The sequence below is a fragment of the Boleophthalmus pectinirostris genome, unplaced genomic scaffold (genome assembly GCF_026225935.1).
Source record: "Boleophthalmus pectinirostris isolate CB_2022bp ecotype Guang Dong unplaced genomic scaffold, ASM2622593v1 HiC_scaffold_13, whole genome shotgun sequence".
In the NCBI taxonomy this organism is placed as follows: domain Eukaryota; kingdom Metazoa; phylum Chordata; class Actinopteri; order Gobiiformes; family Gobiidae; genus Boleophthalmus; species Boleophthalmus pectinirostris.
The window spans coordinates 33,960,320-33,986,816 of NW_026571036.1; the positions used below are offsets into that span (position 1 = coordinate 33,960,320).

Below are 26,497 nucleotides of genomic sequence, written 5' to 3' on the forward strand. Positions count from 1 at the left end.
CCGCTTGCTCTCTTTTGCCTTCTCTTTCCCTCCATTTCTTCCCTTTCTCACCCTCTCTCCCCCTTAGTCTCTTCTTCTCTAACTCCTATCTCTCCTCTCCCTCATTCTCTTCTTTCTCTATCCATCTCTCTCTTTCACTCCTCTTTCTCTCGTGGCTCTTCCTCAAAATGAAGAATTTTAGCAAACCTCTACAGCAGGAACTTCACGAGTCTCTGGGCTGCAGCAAAGCTAACACTTCAGTTTAAAAACACACTGGGACAACAGGTTCATTAAATAAGACATGGCGCTTCATCAGGTTTATTTTTATCTGTTGTGGCGCATAAAAAATAGAAGTTCCTTACAGTGCACTTTTAAAATACACATATTACTGGAGAATATTAAAATATAGTTACCTTAGAATGGAGGCGAGAACGTTGGCATAATTTATTGTGGAGGAAGTGAGGAAGAGATAAGTATAAAATGCATATTGTGCAAAAAGAGAACAGGGCCCTGTAGTACAAAAATACTGAGGGTGAAAAGGTAAGTTTGAGGTGAACTCTGGGTTTATGCTGGTTCACATATATAACTACTGTATATTGTTGCCATTTAGTTTATTTAAATTAATGTCAATATTGGATGAGATAAGGCCCTGAAATGCCACAGTGTGTAACTTTCAAATACATGCATCCCGAATTTCCAGTCATCACACAATGCAGACTGGGAAGGATCCTCTGAAAAAGTGACCATCAACCCGCCATGTTTGATTTCCCAGTGGGATTTGTCTATTGTCAAAGCTGGTCTTTTCTAGTCTTTTGAACCATATCGCTTTTGTTTCTGGTTCCGATATAGTCATATTTTAGTTATGGGATTCAGACATTGTAATTGTGTGGTTGTTGGATCCTAACAGAGGAAAACGGCTCGAGAAATGGGCTTCGGAAGTTTGCAAACTCCATAAAAGAGAATCAGATCTGTGTGTGTTTATAGGTTTTCAGCTTCAACATTTTGAGGACTTTTCACCATTTGGATATGTCGTTTTAAATTGTTAATTGTTATGGAGACAATCCTAATTTTTAATCATTCTGAAAGCCGTGTTGTTAGATGCAGTTACTAACTCTAGCAAAAGTATAACAAAGATACAAGAGACAAAAGGATTAAAGTTAACTACAAATTACTTCAGTGTACAGTGGTTTCTCGTTTATCGTGGGGATTACGTTTTTAAAAATAACCCGCAAAGTAGTCAGCCTTACTTTTTACAATTATTATATCTGTTTTAAAGCTGTAAAACCCCTCACCACACACTTTATACACTTTTCTCAGACAGGACAGTTACAATCCTTTTTGCAACCTTCTGAAAACTTATTGCTGCTGTCATCCTTATGTTATTTTCCTCCTTTTTTATGTAATGAACCGAAGATTCATTTATTCCGTAATGGCGCCTACAGCTGCGTAACTTCTCCCTTCCTTCAGCATGTCCAGAAGTCCAAGTTTTTGTGTGGTGCTTTGCATCTTCCTCAGCCTTTTGGGTGCGACCGCAGGAGCTTTGTCGGTGCAGAACGTTTCGTCGACATTTTGGGTTTTGTTGGGGAGAAAACTCGCAAACATACAGCACTTCAGAATCACACTGCTAGAGATCGAACATTTATGTAAATTTGGCAAGCTGGACGCATTCTGTACTGGAAAGGAGACACGGCACGGAGCAGATTGATTGACAATGGTCTACAATCCCTAAAACAGCCCGAAACAGCGAGGCCGCATAAGGTGAACCATGTTACAGTGAGGGACGACAGTATCTTCTTAACAACATTCTCATTGCCAGGTTTCAGATGGCATCACAATATTCCATAGATTAATAATATTTAACACGAATGGGGGGTAAAAAAGGTAAAATGTATATGGTTCTAATGCAGATTATTGTTGTAACACACTGAGTTCTTGGGTCTGGTCAGATCAATAAAAGAAATGATCAGGTTCGACATTTGTACATTTACCTTTTGGCTATTTCACGGCAAAGTACAAATGTAATCAATAGGAAAAAAATGTCTCTTGGCTCATATATTATAAAAACACATTCTTGAAAAACACCAATACATCTCATCTTAAAGTTTGTACATTATTCTGACAGAGCTGCCAAAATACACTCTCAAATAAAATCTGAAATTTTTGCATCTGAGTGGTCATTGTGATTGTGAGTATGGCTTCATTTTGAATTGAAAACCTGAAATATATTGTCTTTTCATCTTTTTAAAATATTGATGTGATTGGACTTTTAGACTTTTAGCCATTTTCCACACCAATTATCTGGCAACACCCAATTCCAAATTAGTTTTGTAATACAGGGCCCAAGTCAGAAATCAATATAAAACAAAGAACATTGGCATTCTAAAGTTAAAAAGTTTGGTTAGTAACAGCATAGTTTTCACATAAAAATACATTCTTTTAAATTAGTAACACTTCAACAGTAGTGTGCACTTTTTTTTCTAAAGTGTCAAAACTCCTCCGTAAACTTTGCCTCTGAATTGTCCTTCCATTCGTTCATCCCTTTCTTCTTTGGACGTAGTGGAGGGTTAGGGTTAGTTTGAGTGCAAGGCCGTGGTGTGGAGTGTCATTATGTTTTGGTCCTGAAGAGGGCAGAATCAGGCTCACAAGGAGAAGGAAGCACCGTTGTTTTTTTTAAGAGTCCTCCTGTAGTGGACTTAATCAGAGAAGGTCCCATTCACCGTAGAGCTCCCCAGGTCTAGAGTGGTCAGGCGTTTGGGAAGAGCTGTGGAGAGAGACAGGAGTTTACTTTTTCAGTTTGTTTATGTGTGATAGCCAAACGAGTTATGGTTGGGTAAATGCTGCGAATTAAAGTCCTCAAAATGGCATCCATGAGTGTGAAAGTAATGAAACTGTAGTCAAAATGAGAGGTGTATGGCCAGTCTTTTGGCAGTAACAGATGTTGTTTGAACAGGAGTTTGAAAATTGTGGGACAATGGGAGTTGCAACAAAAAATACAACATGGAAGGAGAACATAAAATATGCACTCAAAAATAAAGATAAATAAAGGTGCATCGTATGGGAAAGTTTCACAGTAGAGTATTAAACCTTTATATCTGCACGGAGACCAAACTTTACAAAGTAGGGGTGTAATGGTACATGTATTCATGCTGAACCGTTTCAGTACGGGACGTTCAGTTTGGTGCAGGGCTGTGCACGAGTGAGTTCACGCAATTTCTGTGTGTTTACATTCCTCCACAACATGTGCAGCTACACGGAAGGCTCGGCTCTTTAATATTCACGAGGGAACTCGTCCGTGATTGGGGTGACAGTGTTTCCCGCAGTGTTTTATAGTCAGTATGTCAGGGGGGCTGCCTTGACAACAATTGCCCCCCGCCTTGACTACGTCAGTCCAAAACATGTGAATCCTTGCAAAACTACGATTGCCACGTATGGGCCTCACTTTCGCTGCCATGAAATCTCTGCCCACCCCAAAAGGGTATTTTCAAATGCTGGGGACATTGCAACTGCCAGGAGATCTGTACTTATTGCAGACAATGTGGACAAGTTGTTTTTTTCTGGCCAAAAATTAGTTAGTGCTGCACTTTACTTTTTGAAAAGTTTTGTTTACTGTTTACAAGGAATTTATTATTTATTTTTTATAATATTTCATACATTTGTTGCATATTTGAGAATATTTATTTATCAGAATTACCAAGCAGCACTTTGCATTCACTGAATTTTCCCATTTGTATAATGTTAAAACAAATTGTTGGTTTAATAAACACACAAATGCTTTTGCATTTTGTTCCCATACTGTACTGAAAATGAACCAAACCATGACCTTAAAACCAAGGTACATACTGAACTGTGATTTTTGTGACCGTTACACCCGTATTACAAAGACAAATAATAAAAAATACAACACTGTGCAAGTAGGCTACAAAACAATAAAAAAGTGACTATATGTTTATGTCCAGTACAGCACATGGGCAAGAATAAATAGAAAGTGATGTGAAATTCTTGGAAATAACCAAGTCTCTGCACTTTTGTTGTAATAGTGTTTTTGTAAGAAAACACGCACAGAGTCTCCCGTGTATTGTTCTTGTATGTAGTGTAAAAACAATAAAACACACTGTTGGGAACTTTGGCCTTAAGAGAAACAAATGGACTTTTTTTTGTGTGTTAAATGGTACTGGAACGGAAGGTATTCATTTGTGAATTTTTCCATTATAATTATTTTTTTTAAAGATTCCTAAACCTTGTTATTAAAGGCCAAACGTTTTTGTGTTTAATAATGATAAAAAAGATGGTGAAAAGATAATTGCAGTAAATAAATACTACTTTTTATCATGTTGCCCCGCCCAACAGAATTACAAAACATTTTTACATTTTCTAGTTTTTTTTGTTAAAGCAGTGCGTTTTCATTATCCACTACATGTGTAATACCTTGCAAACAAAGTCCAGTTGGTTATCTAATCCGTGCTTAGTGAATAAAAACTAAAATTTACAAGTTTACAAGCAGCAGCTGTTAAAAGTGCTTTGTGTAACTTTTCTGGTGGAGCGTCCGTCAAATGCTTTTCTTCGTGGAGATGTTATGACTTTGTCTGGAATGTTTCACAGTATGACATTAAACCTTTCAGAATCACAATATTTCTAGGTATTTTTGAGATATAAATCCACTTGTAATTGAAAAAGCGTAAGGTAGAGCTTTAAAACCGAAAAGTTACACAGTGCACTTTTAAAGTAAATACCTAAAATGATTAAAACTTGCTGCATTGGCCATAAAACTAAGAACAAATGATGAAAATGATGCACAGAGCCATAGAGCGGCAGGTTAAATGCAGAAGAGTCTGGGATGTGTTGCCAGGTGTCTGTGACTGGCAAAAACTCTACAAGTGGTTTTGGCTCAGAGCTGCTGGCAGTGAAGCAGAGGAGAACTCATTCACAGAGAAAAGTTGAACTGAAATTAGCCATAGAGAATTGAAAATGAGTCTCGGACTGTGAGCAGGTTTATAATCCCAGAAAATCACATTTAATTGGGCTGTCTAATTAATGGACAACTGATTAATTTGAATCAAGATCGAGATTCAGTCATGTCTAATCGTCAATTATGTGCATGGGTGGTTTTAATTGAGAGATCCACAGCCAGATACTGTCAGTTAAAGCATGTGAGAGTTCAGATTTTGGAGGAAGAAAGTTGCTTTTTTTTTTTTTTTTTGTTAAATTACACAGATTATAAAAGACGCCACACACTACAGGATTTTTTGGTTTTAAACCATTTTTAAAAGCAAAGATGACAGACACGAGAAAATGAGTAACACTTAACAGTAGTTTTTCTACAGTGTCAAAACTTCTCAGTAAACTTTGGCTCTGAAATGTCCTTCCCCTCTTTCCCCTCTGATGTAGAAGGATGTAGAAGAGAGAATTTTATGAGACTTAAAATCTCAGATTGCAGCAACTTCAGCGGGATATGGCTACGTACCACATGCTACAAAGTTGTGAGCACCTCGTGTCTATCCTTTCCTGTCTACAGTAAAACCACTCGCTTTGAGACTCTTGTGTTCAAAAGATCAGAGCACTGCACTTCTAGCTTAGATACAAGTCAAACTGCATTATTAATATTTGTGAAATGTGGTGCAATACTTCAGATACATGATTTTTAAAGTATAAAAGGCACACAGGAAGTAGAGTCTCGATTGCTAATATGCAGCTTCACCCCGACCGCCTGCTGTGTGGATAAAAACGGACACGTAAGGAGCTACTCTCACCTTTTTACTTTTAAAGAATGACTCAAACTGGATTCATAGCCCTGTTCGGGGACTGGGTGCCATTATTTGCGGAGGACAAATTGTATAGATAATGCGTATGAGATGCTGCAGTTTAAATTTACAACTTTATGAGGGGTGAGGAATAATTATTTTCGCTGTTTACTGAGTTTGTATCTTGCGCCTCTGTGTCTGTCACTCCGTCTGCCCCTGACGCTTTATTGCCTGTTACCGTAGCGTTGCTGATGTTTGGTGGTTATGATCTGACAGAGCCGCTCAGAGTCACACTGACACCACACAGTCGGGTCACGCCTTCCTGAACTCTGGGAGTAACAAATCACAGCCTAAATCTGACAAATTCTGCAGTAGTGTGTGGCAGCCTTAAGTGTGTCTTGTTCTTGTTCATGGAATCTCCACTGAAAGCCCTTTTTATTTTTTATTTTTTCAAAAGAGAAAATTACATTGAATTGAAAATTTTGAACGATCAATATGAGAAAAAAGAGCACTGTGATTCATTTTAACCAACTTTTCAAACTTGGTTTCAATGATAAGGAATAGGCTCAAAACACAATGCTGATTTTGATACCACATTGATAGACAATAGACACTAAATAATAGTATTGGAAAAACTTTATAATAACTACAGTTTAATTAGTTTAAGTAGTAGTTAGTGACCTTGAAAAGTCTTTGTTAATGCTTTATAAAGACTAATTAAGTTGTAGTTGTAATGGTGTGGTTTCATAATACTTTTTTGTTATTTGTTTGTTACCTCTTTTATTTCTAATCAAGGTCACTCAAACTATTCACAAAAGCTCTAATTTTGTTAGTGTGATTTCTTTAATATTGTTTTTTGTTACTTTCTGAGTCAGTGTAATCAGTACCTAGTTTCAGTACTAGTTTTGGTATCAGTATCAGATTTTCGATCCTTTTGACACCCCAGTCTAAATAATTAAAATAATATAAGCCTACGAAATCAGTAGTGCTCTCCTTTCTCCTGGGATCCTGCATTTTATCATGATATGCTTATTGATAATTGGATTTGACAAAGTAGACTTGTGAAGGCGTTGAACCAGATTTAAAAATAAACATACATTGTCAAATTATCCAGCAAAGTAGAGCTTGAAGAAAACATGGCTGGCATCAAAGTGTTTGATAGGCACAGTGGCAGGCGGATTATAAAAATACCCACATAGAGAGTCGGATCTGAGGGAGCCGGACAGGAACGTGCCAGGGTCTTTGATGGACGAGGACAGAGTGGTCAGACGCAGGCTTCGAGATGCGGCGTCCAATTTCTCTTCCTGCACAAACCAACAGAGAACGAGTGAAGCTGTTAACTGAAGAAATTCTTAGTTGACTAAAGACATGATCTGCTAACTAATAAAATCGACTAAAAACTATCGTATGTATTTATATAAAGACAGACTAAAAACATATGAATCATGAGTTTAATCTTCCTTACTAGATAAATACCGCAACATATCAACTCATATTAAATCATTATAATCTAAATGAAACTGTTACACATTTTGGTTGATTATTATTCTAAATCAGACATGTCAAACTCAAGCTCAGGGGCTAAATTTGGCCCATGGTATAATTAAATTTGGCCCGCAAGATCCTATCAAACATGTATTAGAGCTGGCCCACCGGCTACAGATAGGCTATAGAGACATTATTTATTTAAAATGTTATTATTTTATATTATGCTTATTCTGGATTCAATGTTTAAGCAAAATTGTTATTAAACATTTATTTTAATAAGAAAAGGTTTAACATTACATATCTCAAAAGAAGAGTAAATATGCAGATGTTGACATTTTTCAATAAATATTTAGTCTGGCCCACGACTTAGTCCCAGTTTTTAATTTTGGCCTCTGTGAACTTGAGTTTGACACCCCTGTTCTAAATATATAACAGTACATAGTAATCTGAACTACTATCTTTGAAGACTGCAAGATTTGCCAAATTATTTAGATTTAGATAAACTTTATTGATCCACAAGGAAAATTATTTGGACACAGTAGCTCACACATCACAATATAATATGCTACTGTAACCAGCTGCCACACTGAAAAAAACAAAAAGCACAAATTGCAAAAGTGATAGTGAGGAGGGTTGCATGTCTTGCCCAAAGAACAACAGCATTAATTTGTGAGAGCTCGGAGCAAACTGCCAACCTGCAAGTTTGTTGGTCTGATTGCTCTGCCATTCATTCATTCATTCATTCATTTTCTTCCGCTTAACCGGGGCTGGGTCACGGGGGCAACTGTCTGAGCAGAGACTCCCAGACTTCCTTCACCCCGGCCTCTTCCTCCAGCTCCTTCCGGGGGATCCAAGGTGTTTCCAGGCCAGCCGAGACACATAGTCCCTCTGGCGTGTCCTGGGTCTTCCCCGGGGCCTCCTTCCGTTGAGAGATGCCCGGAACAGTTTGCTCTACCACTGATGTTTAAATCAGGATTCAAACCAACTTCAATTGACTTCTCATTTTGATTTTATCGTTCTTGTGGTATTTGATTTATTGCTCTTTTGACTGTCTTAATTCTGTAAAGAGTCTTTGAGATCGCTACATAAATAAAATGTACTATTATTATTAAACCAAACTTCGTACCAGAAAAAACAGGCTACAAATTGAGCTACTGTCAGCGTAACCTCAATCAAACACGTTCTGAAGTGCATGTGATTCTCGTGTTAGTTTAGCAATTCAAATTTCAGTTTCTCTCAAATGTTAATTCTCCTGGACTTGTTTAAAATGTCAACTATGAACAGAATCCTACTATTAAAAAATAATTGCAATGCTGGTCGGTAATGTGTAATTTTCAATGTAATATTTTGTTCATCGTCAGAACGTTTTACAGAACATTTTCACTTATTTATTATTTCTATGATTCATATTTTTGCATTTTCTAAGTTTGTATTTCAATCTACTGTGCCCCAAGTAATTTCCCATTCTTTTTTTTTTTGGATATGTTTTGAACCAGCCTCCATGCTTTCACAAGTTGGCCATTGTTAAAACTGTAAAATCTACTGAAAAGGGCATGTCAACATATCCAATCCAAACCACTTTATTTATTTAGCACATTTCAAAGTTCTGTACAATACACATTTAAAAAACTCCACTAATCTTCGTCCATCATTAATAAAACTAGTAGAATCAAATAAGAGCAAAAATACCAATGAATAAAAAGGTAAAAATAAATAAAAAGACACATAACCACACAGCTCAGGCGGTGTTAAAAGTCAGAATAAAAGTGGATCTTAAGATGAGACTTAAAGGTGCACTGAGCAACTTTTCTGGTGGAGGCTCCTTCACCTGCATGTCTCCATGGAGATGTTATTGTTTTATCTGAAATGGTCCGGTATGGCATTAAATGTATCCATCTTGCATTTACTCAATAACTTGGCTTTTTATTGACCTAAAACTTGCATTATTCTTGTGAGAGGACTCGCCTACCCGCAGCTCTGACATGTAACTTGGCCCTGTAGTCTCACCTCCTGTCTCTGTAGATGGACCCTCCACCAGAAAGTCAGAGAGTTCACCTTTAAAACACTCCACTGTAGACCAATGTCATCATTTCGACTATATCTTTGTTTAATTTCATACAAAAAAATGTTTGAAACTGGCACTGCACACCAAACAAACATCACCACTTTGACCTAAAGCGCTGATTCAAAAGTGGCACACACAAAGACATTCAATCCATCCTATTTTCCTTAAACAAACTGAAGTAGGGGCAGCTATTAGGCTAATGCAATGGGCACTTATCGCTCAACACGGACTCATTTGGCAAAGCGCGGGGGTAATCTGGCTCTTAAGGGCATTTGAGGAGTGACAGGACGGGTGCTCGGAGAGGGAGGGGGGGTACTTGATCGGGGAGAGGGGGTATTTGCCTGTCAACGCTCGGCTTCATGTGGATGGCTCTCTGGGCTGCTCTTCAAGGACCGTTTAACAAGAACAATTAGGTGGTTCATAGGATAACTCCGGGGTTTTACGCTCCAAATTCAAGATTTAAGAGGGTTTTCAATGACTCATAATAGGATATAGGAAATACATTATTATAGAGCGTTGTTCAGATTGCACAGCAGGTTTTTATAGCCTATTTAAGATTGGACTTTTTAAAAATTTTATTTCGATTTTATTCTTTTTATGTGTTGATTCTAATTTTACTTTGCTTATGAATAGAACAGCAATAGATTAGTAATGTTATTAGATGAATTATTTGGCTTTGCACTATGCAGCTTTTCTGGTCCTGCTCGTCTCCATGGAGATATTACTGTTCTGCCTTGCATTAAATTTACTTGTCACCATGGAGACAATGACTAATATCCAAATTACAGGTCAGATCTGTGGAGAACATATTATGTAAGATATTTCTCAGCAAAATAAACACTGAAAATAAAAACTGAATGAATGCCAGATAGATTAATGTCATACTGTGGAACATTCAAGACAAAGCAATAATATTTTCATGGGAACAACCAGGTGGCAAAAAAGACCAGAAAAGTTACATACTGCATCTTTAGAAGCTGTACTAGGGCTGATGGAGTTGAGATGTGATGATACTTCCTGTCCAATTTGATCTCTATGAGGTTTTTGCTGAGTCATGTTTAAATAATAAAAATAAATAAATAAATAAATAAAGGAAGGGCAGTCAGTGGACGGAGAGGATGGACATCATGGACATGTTAAAAAGTTCGCAAATAAAATGAGTTCTGTGCTTAGAATGAGAGAGGTTTGTGTCTCAATGCTAATGCTAATGCTAATTTTAAATAATAAATACTAAAACAACACCACAAACTAGTATTCTACATTTAAAAAGAATTGAGCACCGTTTATTTTTATTAATTTGAATTTTAATAGGTTGTTTATTTTATGTTTTCCTAGTTTAATTAGTGTGACTGTTAACTTTGAGACACAGTGAGCTAGCTCGCGTGATGCTGTGCACAGAGCCTGTTGATTACAGTTGCAGAAAACTTACAGTACAGCTTCATTTTTCATTCACTCGGGCGCAAGCACAACTAGGTTTGAGTAATTTGTCATGTACCTAAATATAATCAAAACAGGCTCATTATCACTGGAACACTCGACTGAACTCAAACAAACGAGATGAGCTGCAGATCTTTGTTGAACTGTACATTTGTACCAGAGCTGGAGACTGGCTCTGTGTTATTCTGTGAGGAATTATTCATTTATTCATAGCAGTTGTAAATGAGAGAGGTGCACAGACTGGCAGTGCTGTGGGCGCGCTACACTCACAAATAGACTCGGACTGTCCTGACTCAAACCTCACCACTCGAATACAGAGAGCAGTTAGGGCTGAGGAAGGAGCGCGTGGGATGTTGTTTGGGAGGACGGCCTCTTGTACTGGAAATAGAGCCTTTTAATGCTAACTGATTAGTTTGTGTTTGCTGAGCTTGTATATCTGTACTCATCTAGCACTGAACGAAACAAAACAAAAATGTAAAAGGATCTGTACACAGAAGCGCGCTGGCTAGCTCACTGTGTTTCAAGGCTAATGCTAACTTATTATTAAAACATCAAATATCAAATAAACAATCACTTCTAAGTTAAAGACTAGACAGTTGTTGCTATTGATACTTTGCAGCTGATGTCATCAATATCACACAACATTACACAACAGGGGTGTGATGCAAACTGGAGGCAGTCTGGAGGAAGTCTAACAACATCTAACCAGAAAGAGCTGATTTAGTCTTAAAACTTTTTGTCACTGTTTACTAATGTATGCATTGTGTCATCATGGAAACTGTTGAACATTCCACTATAGACATGCACGCAGAACACCCCCAGCGTGATGTCACTGCAAAGTATCAATATGTAGATTGATTCAGTTTGTGGGATTATTTTAATACTTCTTATATCTCAAAATCTGCATTAGTGTTACACCAGCCTTTACACACACCTTATTTGTAAAGTGTTGAACATATCGTCAGTCAGTGACATTCACCCACAACTCGAGTTCCACTGTCTGATCTTTAAGTATTTGTCAATTCTAGTGTGACTTGGCAAAAAATCCATAGAGAGATAACTGGAAGTAGGACAGGAAGTAGTGATGCTAACAGAGCCAAATACATTTTTTACAAGTATTGACAAGTATGCGATTTAGTTTTTAAAAGTGGGATATTGTTCAAGAAGAGAAGAGAGAAGACGGCTGAAATATGAACTAATAAACCTATACAAGAATACCATACATCTCAGAACGTTTGTAGAGGTCTAAACTACAGATATAAGTTTTTTTCTCTATAAAAAAGACAGGATATTATGTCTTTGTGATTTGATAATTGCTCCAACTCAAATTTTGATTCAATACATTATGCGGTCTTACCCTGTACTCCTGGATCTTTCGTTTGGATTCATCAAGCTGGTGCTGAAGGTCCCACACGATCTCTTTGTATTTGGAGTATCTCTGCTCCACCTGCTCCCTCTGCCGCTGGGACTCCTGGAGCAAGGCACAGTCCAGGTCAATGTACAGTGTGTTATGAATTATGCACATATTAAACTAACTTAACTAGCGTAACTTTTGTAATGGAGAATACGCCACCTGCTTGTATCTGTGGAGGTGTTATTACGTTGCCGAGAAGTTTCCACAGTATGGCAGTAAACTTATCTACAACCATGAGGACAAACAGATGATGCCACAAGGCCAAGTTACAGGTCAGAGCTGGGGAGCGGCGACCCCACTCACACTTTACATTATAAACACTTGGATAAACACTTGTATTTGAATAAATTTGAATAAATCCCTCAGCATCTTTCAGCAAAATAAGTCTTGCCCCAGATAAATTGTATAAGCAGTTCTGAGAGTTGTGAAAAGTGCTCGTAACTCATCACGGTGAATAATGACGATGTTTAGAATGCATAAGGTAAATGAGGAACAACTTTGGACCACTGCAAAGTCTTTAAAATGAACTACTTCTGTTTTTAAGTTTAAGTTCTTGTATAACCTTGTTTTTAAGACTAAAAATCAGTTACAGTGTGTTTAAATGTCATACTTCATTTCTATAGATATAATAATCATCTCCATAGAGGTAGATGATGGAGCCCACACCCAGAAAAGTTACACAGTGTACCTTTAACTCCACAAATTTAAATTACAGTCTTCTACTAGTTTGTACTAAAACTAAAACTCACCTCCAAATCTTTAAAGTTGTCCATAAGAGACTGTTTTTCTGGGATGGCCTCGAGGCCGTCCAGGGCTGCTCTGGTGCTCTATTCAACAGAACACAAAAATACAACTAAATCAGATGGTTAAACAGTAATATTCAGTGACTATTGTCAAACATAAACTTGTCAATCACTGTCTGTATTGCAGCACTAGTCAAAACAGCACCTGGGGTAGGAGAAGTTTTGGTACATTTTAGAATTTTATTACCATTTATTTTTTGCGCAAGTGTGAGGTAATGTTTTCAGTCCAAGTCTAATTTGTGTATCCTTACAGTAACTTATTTTGATTGGAGTAACTTTAAATAAAATTCAACACTGGATCCTAACAGGGAAATGAATGAATCATCTGTTTATTTCAGATAAAAGGAACAATGCTTCGTGAGAAAATTAAATACATTAAATAAGTGCAGCCATCATAAAAGTATTTAACCAAACAGGAGAATTCTCAGTTTAGAATTATGGCACTGAGTAATGAAGTTGAATCTAATAATTTTTAGATTAACAGGATTTTTTTTGTACATTATAAAGTTGGCATTTTGTTTAACATGTAACCCCAAGCAAAACAAGTAAGGTATGTTAGTTTTAGAGTAGTTTCACTGTACTTAGCTCTTCCCCTCAGGCAGATATAAGGCAGTCTCTGCCAGCAATCTGATCAGAACTGAAGCAGCAACTTGGATGAGCTGCAAATGTATTCGACCCAAAAATGTTTGTCCAGTTAATAAACTGAATTTCTCTTTTGCCAACCCCAAATAAAGCAATGTCACAGTGCTAAAAGCTGTTCAAGCCTGTTATAATAGTACTCCCTGGTCATTAGCTTACTCAGAGTCGTATGATGAGAGATTCAAGTTTGAAAAATGGATTCTTCTGCATTTGAAGAAAATAAAACTATGCCGCTCTTAGAGTTGCAGTCCTTTAGTGGTTTAGTCTTTTTGTATTTGTATTGTGATTTATATGGGACAACAGCAGAAAGGAGATGCTAGCGAGAGAGTGTGTTATCTGAGGATTCTGTATTTTTTTGGTATCTATATGTAAAAAGGAAGGTTAAACTCATGATTCACAAGTGGCTTTATGTAAAATACTTTGTTTCCTAGCACTTTTTCTGCATAAATTGTTTTTGCATGAACTCCTGTGCAGGTATATGAACACAGTTTGGGTTAGATACGTAGAGACACACAATAGTTCTGAGGGCAGGACATATATTTCTTTAGTGGACTACAGCCCTAGCCGTTGTGAAGAGAGAATTCTGCAATTTTAAACAAAAACTCAATGAACCTGTTTCAATTATTAAATGGTTATATCTAAATATTGAGATATACAATGAACAAAATATAAAATAATGATCTATGTATGCAAAATTTCACTACTACAAACTGTACTACGTCTTATTTAACTTTGGACAGTCACCTCAAACAACACAGGCTAAAATGAGACACATCCCCAAAGCCTTTAATTGTCTTGAGTTTCTTTCTGTCTCAGCACTTCCCTCTTCAGAAGGCTCAGATGAAAGCGGAGACGTGAGGGGAGAGAATCGATCATACACACATTAGTAAAATGAGACATTGGTCCAAGACACGGGTCAAACCGAAGCACAATTAGTGAAGGCGCTCACAGCTGGAGGTGCAAGTTAAGGCTCCTCTGATGCTCCTTTATTAAAGCTTATTACAGAACTCACAGTATAAGAAGAAATGTGATACTGTTGGCATGACAGGGCTTTGGCTATTCACACTGATAGATGGAGGGAAGACATTAAAGGCATTAGGTAAGGAACTATTATGTATCTCTATTACATATGACCCAAACTGAACTCACAAGACTACACCTGCACAGGAGTTCATACAAAAACAACTCTTTATGTAGAAAAAACTACTAGGAAACAATGTATTTATATAAAACAGAATAAACTTGTGAATCATGACTTTAATCTGCCACTACAACTTTTTTTGGTGGAGAGCCTGCCATCTTCTTGTCTACATGGAGATGTTATCATTTTTCCTGAAACATTTCGACATTGAACGTTATCTATCTTCACAGAGACAAGCAGGTGATACCGGTAGGCTCAAATTACAGGTCAGATCTATGAAGAGAGGACTAGAGGTCTATGCGGGACCGAATTTTCAGTTCTCGTAAGCACCCACACTATGCAGTCCTGCTCCTGCCCACTCCAGCCTGCTCCAGCCCGCTCCTGCCAGCTCCTGCCTGCTCCTGCTCCCGCAAAGAATTGTAATTTTCAGTCCCGCTCCCGCCCACATCTGCAATATTTTGTCCCGGTCCCGCCCACAAGTCCCGCAAGATGTGGACATTCACTTTCTTAAGTTCCATGAAACATGGAGAAGCGGAAAGGAGTTATCTAAAATGTACACGAGATTAGACCACATATGCAAATTTAGGATGCTTAAACAAAGCTTGAACTAGGGCTGTGCCAAAAATTGTAAGATCAATAGGTCACGATCTGAAATTTGTTCGATCTCAATGATAAGGGAAGCACAGGGGATTTGCATTCTTGTTTAGGAAAAATCACCTGAGCCACAGCATTTCTCTTTTTCTCCTCACATGTTCACAAGTTTTGATTGCACAATTTGACCAAAAGGCCAGTGTCTCTTTCATTCTGTCTCTGTGCGTCTGTGTGTGTGTCTATGTGTGTGCGTCATGTGAATGAGCAGCTTTTGATAGAGAGAGTGGGCGAGGGGCTGTGCTCTGCTGCGGGAGGGCATCCGGACGATGCGCGAACATCTTACCCAGCACATGAACGTGTTATGAATGTTAAGCATTTATCATCCTAATATATTTTCAAGTAAAAGAAGACTTGAGCATGTTACACGTTGTTTTTCAATGGTCTAGTTTGATATTTATTTTTATGATTCTGGCAATTCACTGAACGCATCACACCATGCCCTCAGTTTGGTTCCACTCCACCTGATATTCAGGCTAGTGCTAAGATCGGGGGCAAGATCGGGCCCACAGTATTAAAAATATAATGTTAAGAATGTTTTAGTGGAATGGGTAGTCTAATCAGTCACATGCACTTTAAACTATTTTTATTAAGGCTAAATAAAATATCCAGCACAAATTACGATGATAGGCTAGGGGTGTGCAAAAATACTGAAATATCGATATATCGTATTGTTCAAAGTGATGATACAGTATCGATATCGTGGGGTGCTGTATCGATATATATATCGCCAAGAGTATTTTTTTTTTATATTTTACAAAATAATTTTGTTACAGCTACAGTTTTGTTGCTTGTTTAGAAGAAGGAAACTTGTTTAAGCGATGATTGATTCAAATGGGCGTATTTTATATCACTTTTGCACAAGAAGTGGTTTAACAAAGATTTTACTATCACAGCCATGATTTAGACATTTTATTGAACCGTAAAGAATCAATTTGAAATACATCGTATCGAATCAAAAGCGCACTGTATCAAGCTATGTATCGTATCGTGGCCTATGTATCGAGATATGTATCATATTGGCAACTTCTTAATGATACCCAGCCCTATGATAGGCATACATTCATCATTTGCATATCTTATTTTACACTCATATTTAGTTTGCGGGAGTGCAGTTTATCATCCCACCTGCCCGATCCCGCGTTGTGCAGTCCCGCCCCCGCTCCCATAATGAGCTTTCAAAATGTGTCCCGAGCTGTACTGTTTTGCGTTGGGTCCCTGCAGGGCTCCAGAAGACCCCGCTCACAGTAAGAATGCATGTTTTTCAAGGTATTAAAACAGCAGTCATAGTAAAATGCAAGGTTTATCAATGCAATTAATGCAATACTGTGGAACATTCCTGGTCAAGTAATAACATCTCCAAAATGCAAGTGGAAACCAGAAAAGTTCCATAATATACTTTTATGTGATTTTGAAGAATTGAGTTTAACCTTATCTTCCCTTACACAGTAAACATTTGCTATACCATGGGTGTTGAATGTGCTGCAAGCTTACTTAATACTTTGTATTTATACTTTTATATACTTTATACTTGTCTTTTAATCTAACATTTATACTTTAGTATTATTATTCATTGTTTTATGTTATGTGATTTTTGTCCCTGACATTTTGTCTCTATAACCCAGAGATGTTTTATTTTTAAGAAATAACATACAGATGCAGCTGACTGTAAAAAGTATTGTGATGGAACTTTAGAACAGTGTAACGGTCATGTTGCTGTGTGTTAAATCTTCTGAAATCTATCTAAAAGCATGGGTGGCTAGCACTCCAGTTACCCCCATCAATCCAATTCATGCATTATGGCATTCAGTGCTGCTGACAGGTTGCCCCAGCAGGACTGAAGTTCAAATGCAGGAAATGAATTAAAGTACACCTTAACTTCAAAAACACACTGTCTATGTAGAACTTCACTTTTTCAAACTCTGTCATTCATAACTGTTGTGGCGTGCACCATTGGGGGCATAACCAAAAACAGATGAGATATAAAACTTACTGTATTTTACTTGTCACACATATGTTAATCATGGTGTACATTGAGACAATAGATACAAACAAAAGATAATAACTGCTTGACAGGGCAGTAATGCAACATAATAGCAGCAACAACAGCTAATTGCAATGGTTCATTGACACATTTCATTTCAGAGCTTAATTCTGTTCATCTCTCTATTTAACAGTTTTAACGCTCTTTCATACACAAGTAATAACAAATAGACTGATTCAGCTAACTACTAAAATGATTCCACACTATTTAAAAGAATCAAATGGTACTCTACAAATACAGTGCATGATGGCCATGTTTGCTTGTCTTTATCCCTCTGGTCTGTAAATGTGTTCAATACTCCACTAGATTACTCCTGACATGTGCTGAGATGAATGTGGAGTGAAGAGCCATTTTGGTGCACGGGTCGATAATGTATTGTCAGCACTCAGTGACATGACTGACTGAGCCTGAGACCTTGAGTAAAGCCATCATTTCAATTTGTTGATTTAAATGGGTAATTTTTGACAAAAAAATGAACAACAGATCTAGTGTAAATGTATCCCTCCTGCTGTATTCGCATTCACTTTTCTTTCAACAGGTTACTTTGACCCAGTGTGTCAAAGTATTTTACAGATTTTAAAGAAACCGCACTTTCAAACTTGATGTGAGTCCATTAGGCGGCGCACTTGAAAAAACTAAACTTTTTAATATGACTTGCACAAAAAGCGTTAATTAGTATTTCAGCTCTTAACACAGCCTGGTCAATCTGACCCAGGAGTAAACTAGTGGTAAGTGGGATGGTTCGTTCCATGGAAAGTTCTTTGTTTTACTTCAAAATCAAAACATCAAAACATGCATTTATACTTGCGCAAAGGCAAGGGCTTGTAATCATCTTTAATGGCTTTAATTGTAAAATGGGCCATATGTACCAGTAGTGCTTTTCAAGGGAACAAACTTTCAATAATACAGTTGTGAAATCTGGTACAAATCATCTTTTCTTTTGTTAGATTAATGAATTTGTACATAGTCCCCGAACATTAAAGAATAAACTAAAATAAGTGTATGAAAAAAATCTTTCACTTACCATCTCGAGCTCAAAGACTCGGTCCTGTTAAAAAGAAACAACGGTCAATACCTCATAAACAATAGACGTTTGACCATTCTCTATAGAAGAAGGCCTGTTATACATTTTGATTTGTGAGATACTGTATATTGCAGAAGAAAATTGTGAATTATAACATGAAATATCAAAACATTTGCAGTTTAAGGGTCTAAAAGCACATGCACTAATCCTGTAAAATACTCTGGGTTGAATTTTTAAAAGCAGACAGGTAAAAACAAAGTCTTAAAGTCCGTTTAGGTGGTTCCAGTCACCTGCTGCAGAAAATTGAAACGAAAAGTGGCCACAGGAGGCTTTAGGAATGAGCAGTTTAAAGGAGCTGTGGATGTAAGTAGTGATCTGAGGTAGGAAGGACGGGGTTTTACCAATTAAAGATTTGTAAATGAACAATAACCAGTGGGTCTGTCTGCAGGTTTGGAGAAAAAGCCAGTGGTGCACCGAATAAAAGGAACGGCAGCATGATAAATCACAATGATCTTGTGAAGTCTTTGATTCTAAAGCAGGATTCTCCAAAAAGCCCTATTATGAATGTACAATTTCATTACAAAAGATGAGCTGTGATCAATAAAGAGCAGAATTAAATATTTAAGTAGTTAGCTTGTATCTAAAATTAGTCATAGAAGTTATTTAATCAACCCTTCAGGCTCGAATCTAATCGTAGTACACAAAAAATAACAAAAAAGCACAAAGAAAAAGTACCCATAAAGAATATTGACCCACAAAATACAATGTTCAATCTATCGTGTATGTATGTATATGTAGCTCGGTACAGTAATTATGGTGACTCTATAGCCATCGTGGTGAACCAATTAATTAGATGTTATTTAAAGTTTGAAAGCCCCCATTTTCTCCTTTTCTCACAGGAGTTCTGTTAGCAGTGAAGTAACCACCTGCAGTGTTGGCTCAGTGTCCAAAGCTCCACTTTCTTTCCCTGGCACTACTCACTCCTCCAGCTCCCGCCTTTGACTCTGCCACTCAAACACACCTGCCCATCCCAAACCCCCTGTCTCTCCGTATCTCTAATGTGTCAACATTTCTCCCTTAAAGGTGCATTGTGTAATTTTTCTGGTGGAGGGTCCGTCAAATGCTTGTCTCAATGTAGGCATTAGAGACTTTTTTCACAATGGGCCGGAAGTGGCGCAAAAATGAGCAAAAGTAGGATTATGGTCATGAATAAAACATAACTTGTTAACTCACACTGATTCTAGAATTAAAATTAAAAATTGATTTCATGATGTGGATATTAGCATAGACAGAGAGATTTGTGCAGTTTAAATGCAAGACGTGTAATCTGTGACCATCTGTAGCAATCTCTCTGTCTATGCTAATATCTACCTCATAAAATCGATTTTTTAATTTTAGTTCTAGAATCAGTCTGAGTTAACAAGTTACTTATTAATGAATTACTTAGTACTTACTTATTAGTTAGTTTTGCTCAGGAGAAGTTCACTAATGCATCGTTGTTCACCTTTACATTTTCATCTTTCTAAAGTTGATAGTTGTGGATAATTCTTCATGGACAGAATATGTCCTTTGTCAGCCTTGTTGGATGAAGACTTGGTGATGGGGCAGATTTATGAAGCTGGTGGAAAATACGCAAGACATTTCCACAGATATTTTGCCAGAGAAAAGCATTCACTTAAGTGACGTTTACCCAACATTGCGGCACTTCTGGCTTTTGTGAAAAAGGTTTATTGCTTAGTCTAGAATGTTTCACAGTATGGTATTAAAGCTTTCTATCTTCATAGAAACCAAACCAGAACAAGTTACAGGTCAGAGCTTTAGAGAGGCAACCCTGCTCAGTCAGAATGCCTGTTTTTCTCTGTATTTTTGAGCTACAAAACGTCCTGTAATTTAAAAAAGTAGAGCTGTTTAAGGAGCCCATTTTCTGATCTATGTTATAATGTTAGATCATCAGACATACCTGGAGTTTGTTTTGTTTCATTCACACGTTTAACACACAAACTTCTTCTCTCAAATGGAAAAACACTGTTCCACCTTGTGATGTCTTGTGGTAATACAGAAAGCACTCCACTGTGTTTTTAAATTTCATACATTGTCACATGAACACTAATATATTTAGATCATTTCAGCTCCGGAATTGCCAAAGTCAACTGAAAAAAAAAAGGTAAAAGTTTACATGAAAACTACCGTGTCATGACATCACAAGGTGGAACAGAGCATTTTGAGCTTTGACAAGACAAACATATGACGGACCCTCCACTCGAAAAGTTACACAATGCACCTTTAAACCCACACACCATTTCTCCTCGTCACCATCGCCTCTGCTGCTGTCTGTCTCCTCTCGGCTTCCTCGCGCTCTCCTCATCCTTCATAATTAAAAGCTTGACTGGCTTGGGGAGGGCTGATTAATTGCACATGAGTTCTGGCAGGTGCCTTGGAAACCGCCACAGATGGGAACAGCGTTGAGCTTGCAGACTCCGGGGGAAGTCCAACTGATCAGCACATTTTCTGAGGGCCAGGGCTTCATGTTGGGATGCCTAATGGGGAGTAAAGGGGCACAGTGACGCTCCAGGCCAGTCCACTACAGTCTAAGGTGAGTTGGTGGCTTGCCAAGAGAGTGTAGTAGATGTAGAGGTATTGAAGAGAAGGGCCCTGAGTGGATTTTAAAAGTGCGAAGTGTTGTGTCTGCAGTAATTAGCTACTTGTCCAAGCAAAGCCGTAAGAGTCTGACAGGCCCAGGGCTGTTTGTAGCACTGCGCCATCACGACGGAGAATTCAGTGAGCAGACATTTCACAACAAGCACAAATATGAGGTCTAAATAAAAAACTGGTAGAAGTTTCTATTAAACAACTCTGGGTCATTACCTAAACAAGATAGGATGGAAACGCTGTGGTACGCTGTCAGTCATCCAAAATGAAATAAAAAACAGGCTTAAAATGTAGTACGGTAATCTAGACTTCGGCTTTAAAGCTAATATCTAGGGATGTAACGATAGCCAAGTCTCACGATACGATATTGTCACAATATTGAACCTCACGGTACAATATTTATTGCGATATCATGGAAAACTCAGGATATGGGGGGAAGAGTCATGATTAGGGATGTAACAATATCCAAATCTCTTGGTATGATATTTTCACGATATACATCTCACGGTAGAGGTGAGATCGGGCCTAAAAAATCCAGCCCGACCCGACCCGGCCCGCGGGTATTAAAACCCGACCCGGGCCGAGCCCGACCAATTAACTTGATTTGCAGGCCCGAGCCCGAAGCAAACCCGAAATGTCATATTTTATTTGTGAGGACTCGGGAGGAGGAGCAGTGCTCAGCGTCGAGGTGCCAGTCTTTTTGCTCTCGTATGAAAGCAAAGCGCCACATTGACGACATTCAGCGAAGCCAACGCAAGTTTCTGTAGCATTTTCAACAATCAATTTGAAGCTTTTCCACACCTCACTCTTACCGGTGCGTGTTTGTCTTTTCAGTTCTCCTGCCTTTAGTTTAACTTCTTGCTCCTCCATATTGGGGATACCAGGTCAAAATAGATGCAGACTTGCGGAGGGGAAGATTATTAAATGAAGAGGGGGCGTTCACGTGCGCAGAGCTCTGGCTCTGCGGATCCTGTTTAGTAGTTAAATAGCAATTACATTACATCACTTCTCTGTTTTATCCATATTATTTATTTTATAACAAGTATTCCTTAGTTTAGTATCCTCACATCGTTTTAGCATACATTTTATAAACATATATTTATTTGAAGCCCGAGCCCGACCCGACCCGAAGTAATGATTGACATTTTAGACTTGGGCTCGGTCTTAAGATCTTACCTCTATCTCACGGTACGATATTTACTGCAATATTTTGTGGAGGCTAACAAAACTGTGAATATGCTACTTTTTCCTCTTAAAATGCCTTGACAAAAGTTAATCCAAAGAACTAAGACTGAAAAGTGCTTAGAGTTGTTATTTCTTCTTGTAGTCTGCACTGAAATGGAGCAAAGGATCAAGTCCCAGGATTTCAAAATGGTTGCCCATTCAAGTCAATGGGCTGAGCGCTTGATCCCAGATTAGCCTAGCCCACCTAGGTACTTCTGGTGGCTGTGGGCCGACCGAGCATGCGCAGTAGTGCTCTTTTTTCCTGTGGGCACACGTGAATGCACGCGAGCGCACGCCCGGAGCGCAGGCACGTGTATCACCTGATTGCTTTGACCAATCGGAGCGAGAGGAGCTAGAGCGTAGCCGGAGCTAACGATTATAAAACGTTTTTTAAGACAACTGAAGGATTTTGAGCTGAGAAAAAGTTTATGATCTAAAACTAGGTAAAAATCACCAACAAATCCGACATTTTTGAAAGTTGTGGGTGTTTGTGCTCTATGAGATAATTCCTCTCAGCCCGTGGGATTTTTTCCGCTGAAATTCCAGTGAGTGGCCACTACGTCAACTGGAGGCAGCTACAAGCAGCAATACCCTATCCAGTTATTTTAATAGATCCATGGGTCTATGTAGTTCCCTCTGTCTTTTTTTAACTATTGCTGCACCATAACTCTTAATTTAAGCAAAGCGACTTGTAATTCGATATATTGTAATGGTCCATGATATTATTATGAGAACTTTGACGATATAATATCATGACATTTCAGTTATTGTAACATCCATAAATTAGATTGGTCATCCTGTTCCTATCTGTTTAAATTGTCCGTTTAATCTGACATCATTAGGTGATAATAAAGGAAACACATATTGTCTTTAGGGATGAGCATGATTAATTGATTAATCGATAATTGATCATTAAGAATTTCATCGATTATGTTAATTTTAATCGACAAACCGAATGTAGGCTTGCTGTGTGTAGCGTGACCAAACAGGGGTCCGTACATGTAGCTCTCTGCATCAGAAGGAACGAGCAAACAGAAACATTCGGTCAGCCTGCAACATGCCGAAGCGCAAATGCGTATTTAACGATGACTTGTACAAGAAATTCCACGCTTTCCGTTGCGTTCGGGACAAGTGTGAGTCCATGTGCACAGTGTACAAAGCAGGAACACATGTTTCGGTGTCCAGTGGGAAAAAGCTTTACCAGGTGAGAGTCACTTAATGTCAATGACGACTCCTAACCTCCCTCCCCCTGTACGGTGTCCTGGTTTTGACAAAGCTGGTCACACTAACCTGTATTCCACTGAGTCATGTCTTTTAATCCGACAGAAATTGACCGCATCAGCGCAAAAGAGCTGTATTTTTATCTTCGCTTAGTTTATGCAAATTAGCGATGCGGTTTTAAGTTTCGTTTCTGTGAGAGTTGAACAAAACTGAATTAAACACATTATAATGTCAAACGGATTGATGTGGCTCTAGAGTGGTTACGGTTTATATGTCGTAAAGTTGAATTTATTTATGCAGATTAGTAGTGTAGATAGCAATAATAATGATGATCATTTTAATATAAAAACGTTAATGATTAATCGATAATCGATCGTTAATTCTTCCGACGATCGATTAAGAAAATTTCATCGAATGCCCATCCCTAATTGTCTTGACTACACGGAAGATTGACACTATTGTCTTTAGCCTCATTTGAACTGCTTCACTTTGCACCTCAGGTAATAATGGAATTTTGCATGCTCAAAAATACAGATGAAATACTTTTCTTCTTTTTTTAATTCTGTATATATAATTTAAAATTTTAAAATGTGAAATGCCAATGTTCAAAAGTAGATTAAAGAGTCTGACTGCCTACAGGACATTTAAGTGACTGTAGACCAGCAGTGTTTCCATTATTTTGTCATTATTGTAAGAAACTACATTATAATACATAAATACACAAAGTAATTCAAAGTAAGTAATATTTGTATCATCTTTTTAAATTTCCTAAAAAGGTGCAGGAGAGAAATCTGAGCATGTGCTACAAAAACCTATTTTGTGAATTGTTAATTACACACCTCAGGGCAGGGCAAATGAAAATATTTTACTGACCTTAAAACTATTAACATGCTAATTTGGCCGAGCATGATGAAACATACAATGAAGGGCATGTCAGAACAAGTTGGGAATTTAGTAACATAAATGGATTATTAACCTTAACAGAAATGAATAAATCAGAGTTGGGCGTGTTAATACCCATGTGGGACTCTTATAACAAATGCCCTGGACAAAATAAGCTGTAAACACTTTTGCAAAAGAAAAAGTAGGGGGGAAAATGAATAAAGCATGTAATTATGGTATACTCACTTGAAGACTTCTCATTTCATCTTCCTTACTGCGACTTCTCTCCAGCAACTCTGTAATAAAACATGAGTATGATTATTAGATGTGTGCTCAAAATCGATATTGTGATGCTTACATTTGTATTATTATTAGTATTTTTTATATATAATACTGTTACTGAAGGCTGTTACATTTATATATTACCATGAATATTTTTCAGTACACAACTAGCATGATAATAGTACACTTCCTGATTCCAGGAGAATAAACCACGTTACAGTTAGATGCTGAATACAGGAGATCCTGACTTAGCACACTACAAATAACAAAAAAATACTCTTGTTAAAATGTACCTTTTAAAACAGTAATAAATCATAGAATAATAAAATGTGCAAAATATCAATTATCACATGTATATTGTATATTGCGAGCCATGATTTATGTATCTTATCAACCTGTGAGGGACCCTGTAAAGCCAAGTCCTAATCATAAGCTGGTAAACACTGAGCCTAGGCCTGTCACGATACCAAATTTTGTAGTACAATATATTGCTGAAGTACATAAAGACGCTAAACGATAATTCAATTCAAACTTGTTTATACCATTCACACAATAACCCAAGAGCAGATTTACATCACAAAAAATATTCTAAATCTACAATATTGTTAAAAAAACAAGAACTGCAATAAATAAACAGCAGAATGAGACACTTCTGTACTTAGTTTGCATCTGTAATGAGTGATAGAAGTTATTAATGCAACCCTTTACAGCTTAAATTTGATCATATAGCCAAAAAATAACCACACATTTCTCAGTAGTGCAAAGAAAATGTACACATGATAAATACTGACACCCAAATAATATTATTCCAGCTTTCATATACTGAACTATAAGCCTATATAGTATTTATTGTGACAGGTCTACCTTGGACTCATTTGAAGGGGCTGTACTTGGGTAACAGTGACATGTTTTGGTTCAATAAAAAAACATGGCTGCAGTTACAACCTGAGCAGTTGTAGAAAGAGGAGTGAAAACAAACCTGCACCGTGCACTGCTGACGGCTGCACCTCACTGTTTACAATTACAACACAACAAGCTCTGTTTGCTTAATTAAATGTTTGTGCTCATGAATGACTGATTTTATTTAGCTGTGCAGACCTATTATGGAAATACCACACTGCTGTTTACACCAATGATTGTGAGGTAATTGTTTTCAGGGCCTGTGGTTTTAACATATTTGAAGCCAAGTGTTCTTCCAAAACACAGATGTAAATACAACATGGAAGAACAGATATGTAGTAACAGATATGTATCCTCTTGAGATAACAACTGCTCAGTGAAAAGAGAGTTAACCCTCTCAGGCTCAAATTAATTTTTAGTATCAGGAAAAATCTGATATTTGGGGAAAATGATCATATGGGGTAGTAATATACAATCCTGACTTTTTTATCCTTTGTGAACAAAAATTTTATTTTGCACTTCTGGCAGGCCGTTTGCGTGGAGCCATTCTTGCACTGTCTGCATCGCCCACGTTTATCAGCATGGATGGGAGAAAAGGCTCCTGAGTTAAAAAAAGCTCATAAAATATGGATGTGGAGTCAGTAGGTAATTGGAATTTAGCTGTTGCAAATCTGCAACGCCTGCCTGGAGAGGGTTAAGAAAACCCACAAATTCAAAAGTTGATAGTTCTACCCCAGCTCTTACCATTGCATAAAATAAAACTGCTATACAAACTACATACTAATTTGAGCAGGTGTCAATAATTCTGAACTTCTTCAAAAGTAGTATGACAGTATAGACAGTTTAAGAAACTACTGACAATCTGTGTTCAAAATGTCATTATACTGTTATGCTTTTAATTTGGAAAAGGAAACAGAAT

At 37.6% G+C, this 26,497-nt stretch overlaps 1 protein-coding gene across 4 annotated transcripts in view; it reads right to left on the reverse strand.

Annotated features, from left to right (window-relative positions):
* Positions 1 to 271: 271 nt before the first annotated feature.
* LOC110162776 (centrosomal protein of 128 kDa) overlaps positions 272 to 26,497 on the reverse strand; it is a 74,256-nt gene continuing 48,030 nt past the window's right edge. For 3 of the 4 annotated variants that reach the window (XM_055149613.1, XM_055149614.1, XM_055149612.1), the window contains 6 exons: positions 24,643 to 24,692; positions 18,421 to 18,444; positions 12,871 to 12,948; positions 12,065 to 12,178; positions 6,913 to 7,021; positions 272 to 2,740 (listed from right to left, as the gene is read on the reverse strand). In XM_055149613.1, coding sequence (XP_055005588.1) covers positions 2,673 to 2,740; positions 6,913 to 7,021; positions 12,065 to 12,178; positions 12,871 to 12,948; positions 18,421 to 18,444; positions 24,643 to 24,692 — 443 coding nt within the window. In that variant the 3' untranslated portion in view covers positions 272 to 2,672. Of the gene's footprint in view, positions 2,741 to 6,912; positions 7,022 to 12,064; positions 12,179 to 12,870; positions 12,949 to 18,420; positions 18,445 to 24,642; positions 24,693 to 26,497 lie in introns of those variants that run through there. The other variant, XM_055149615.1, reaches the window with a different exon arrangement.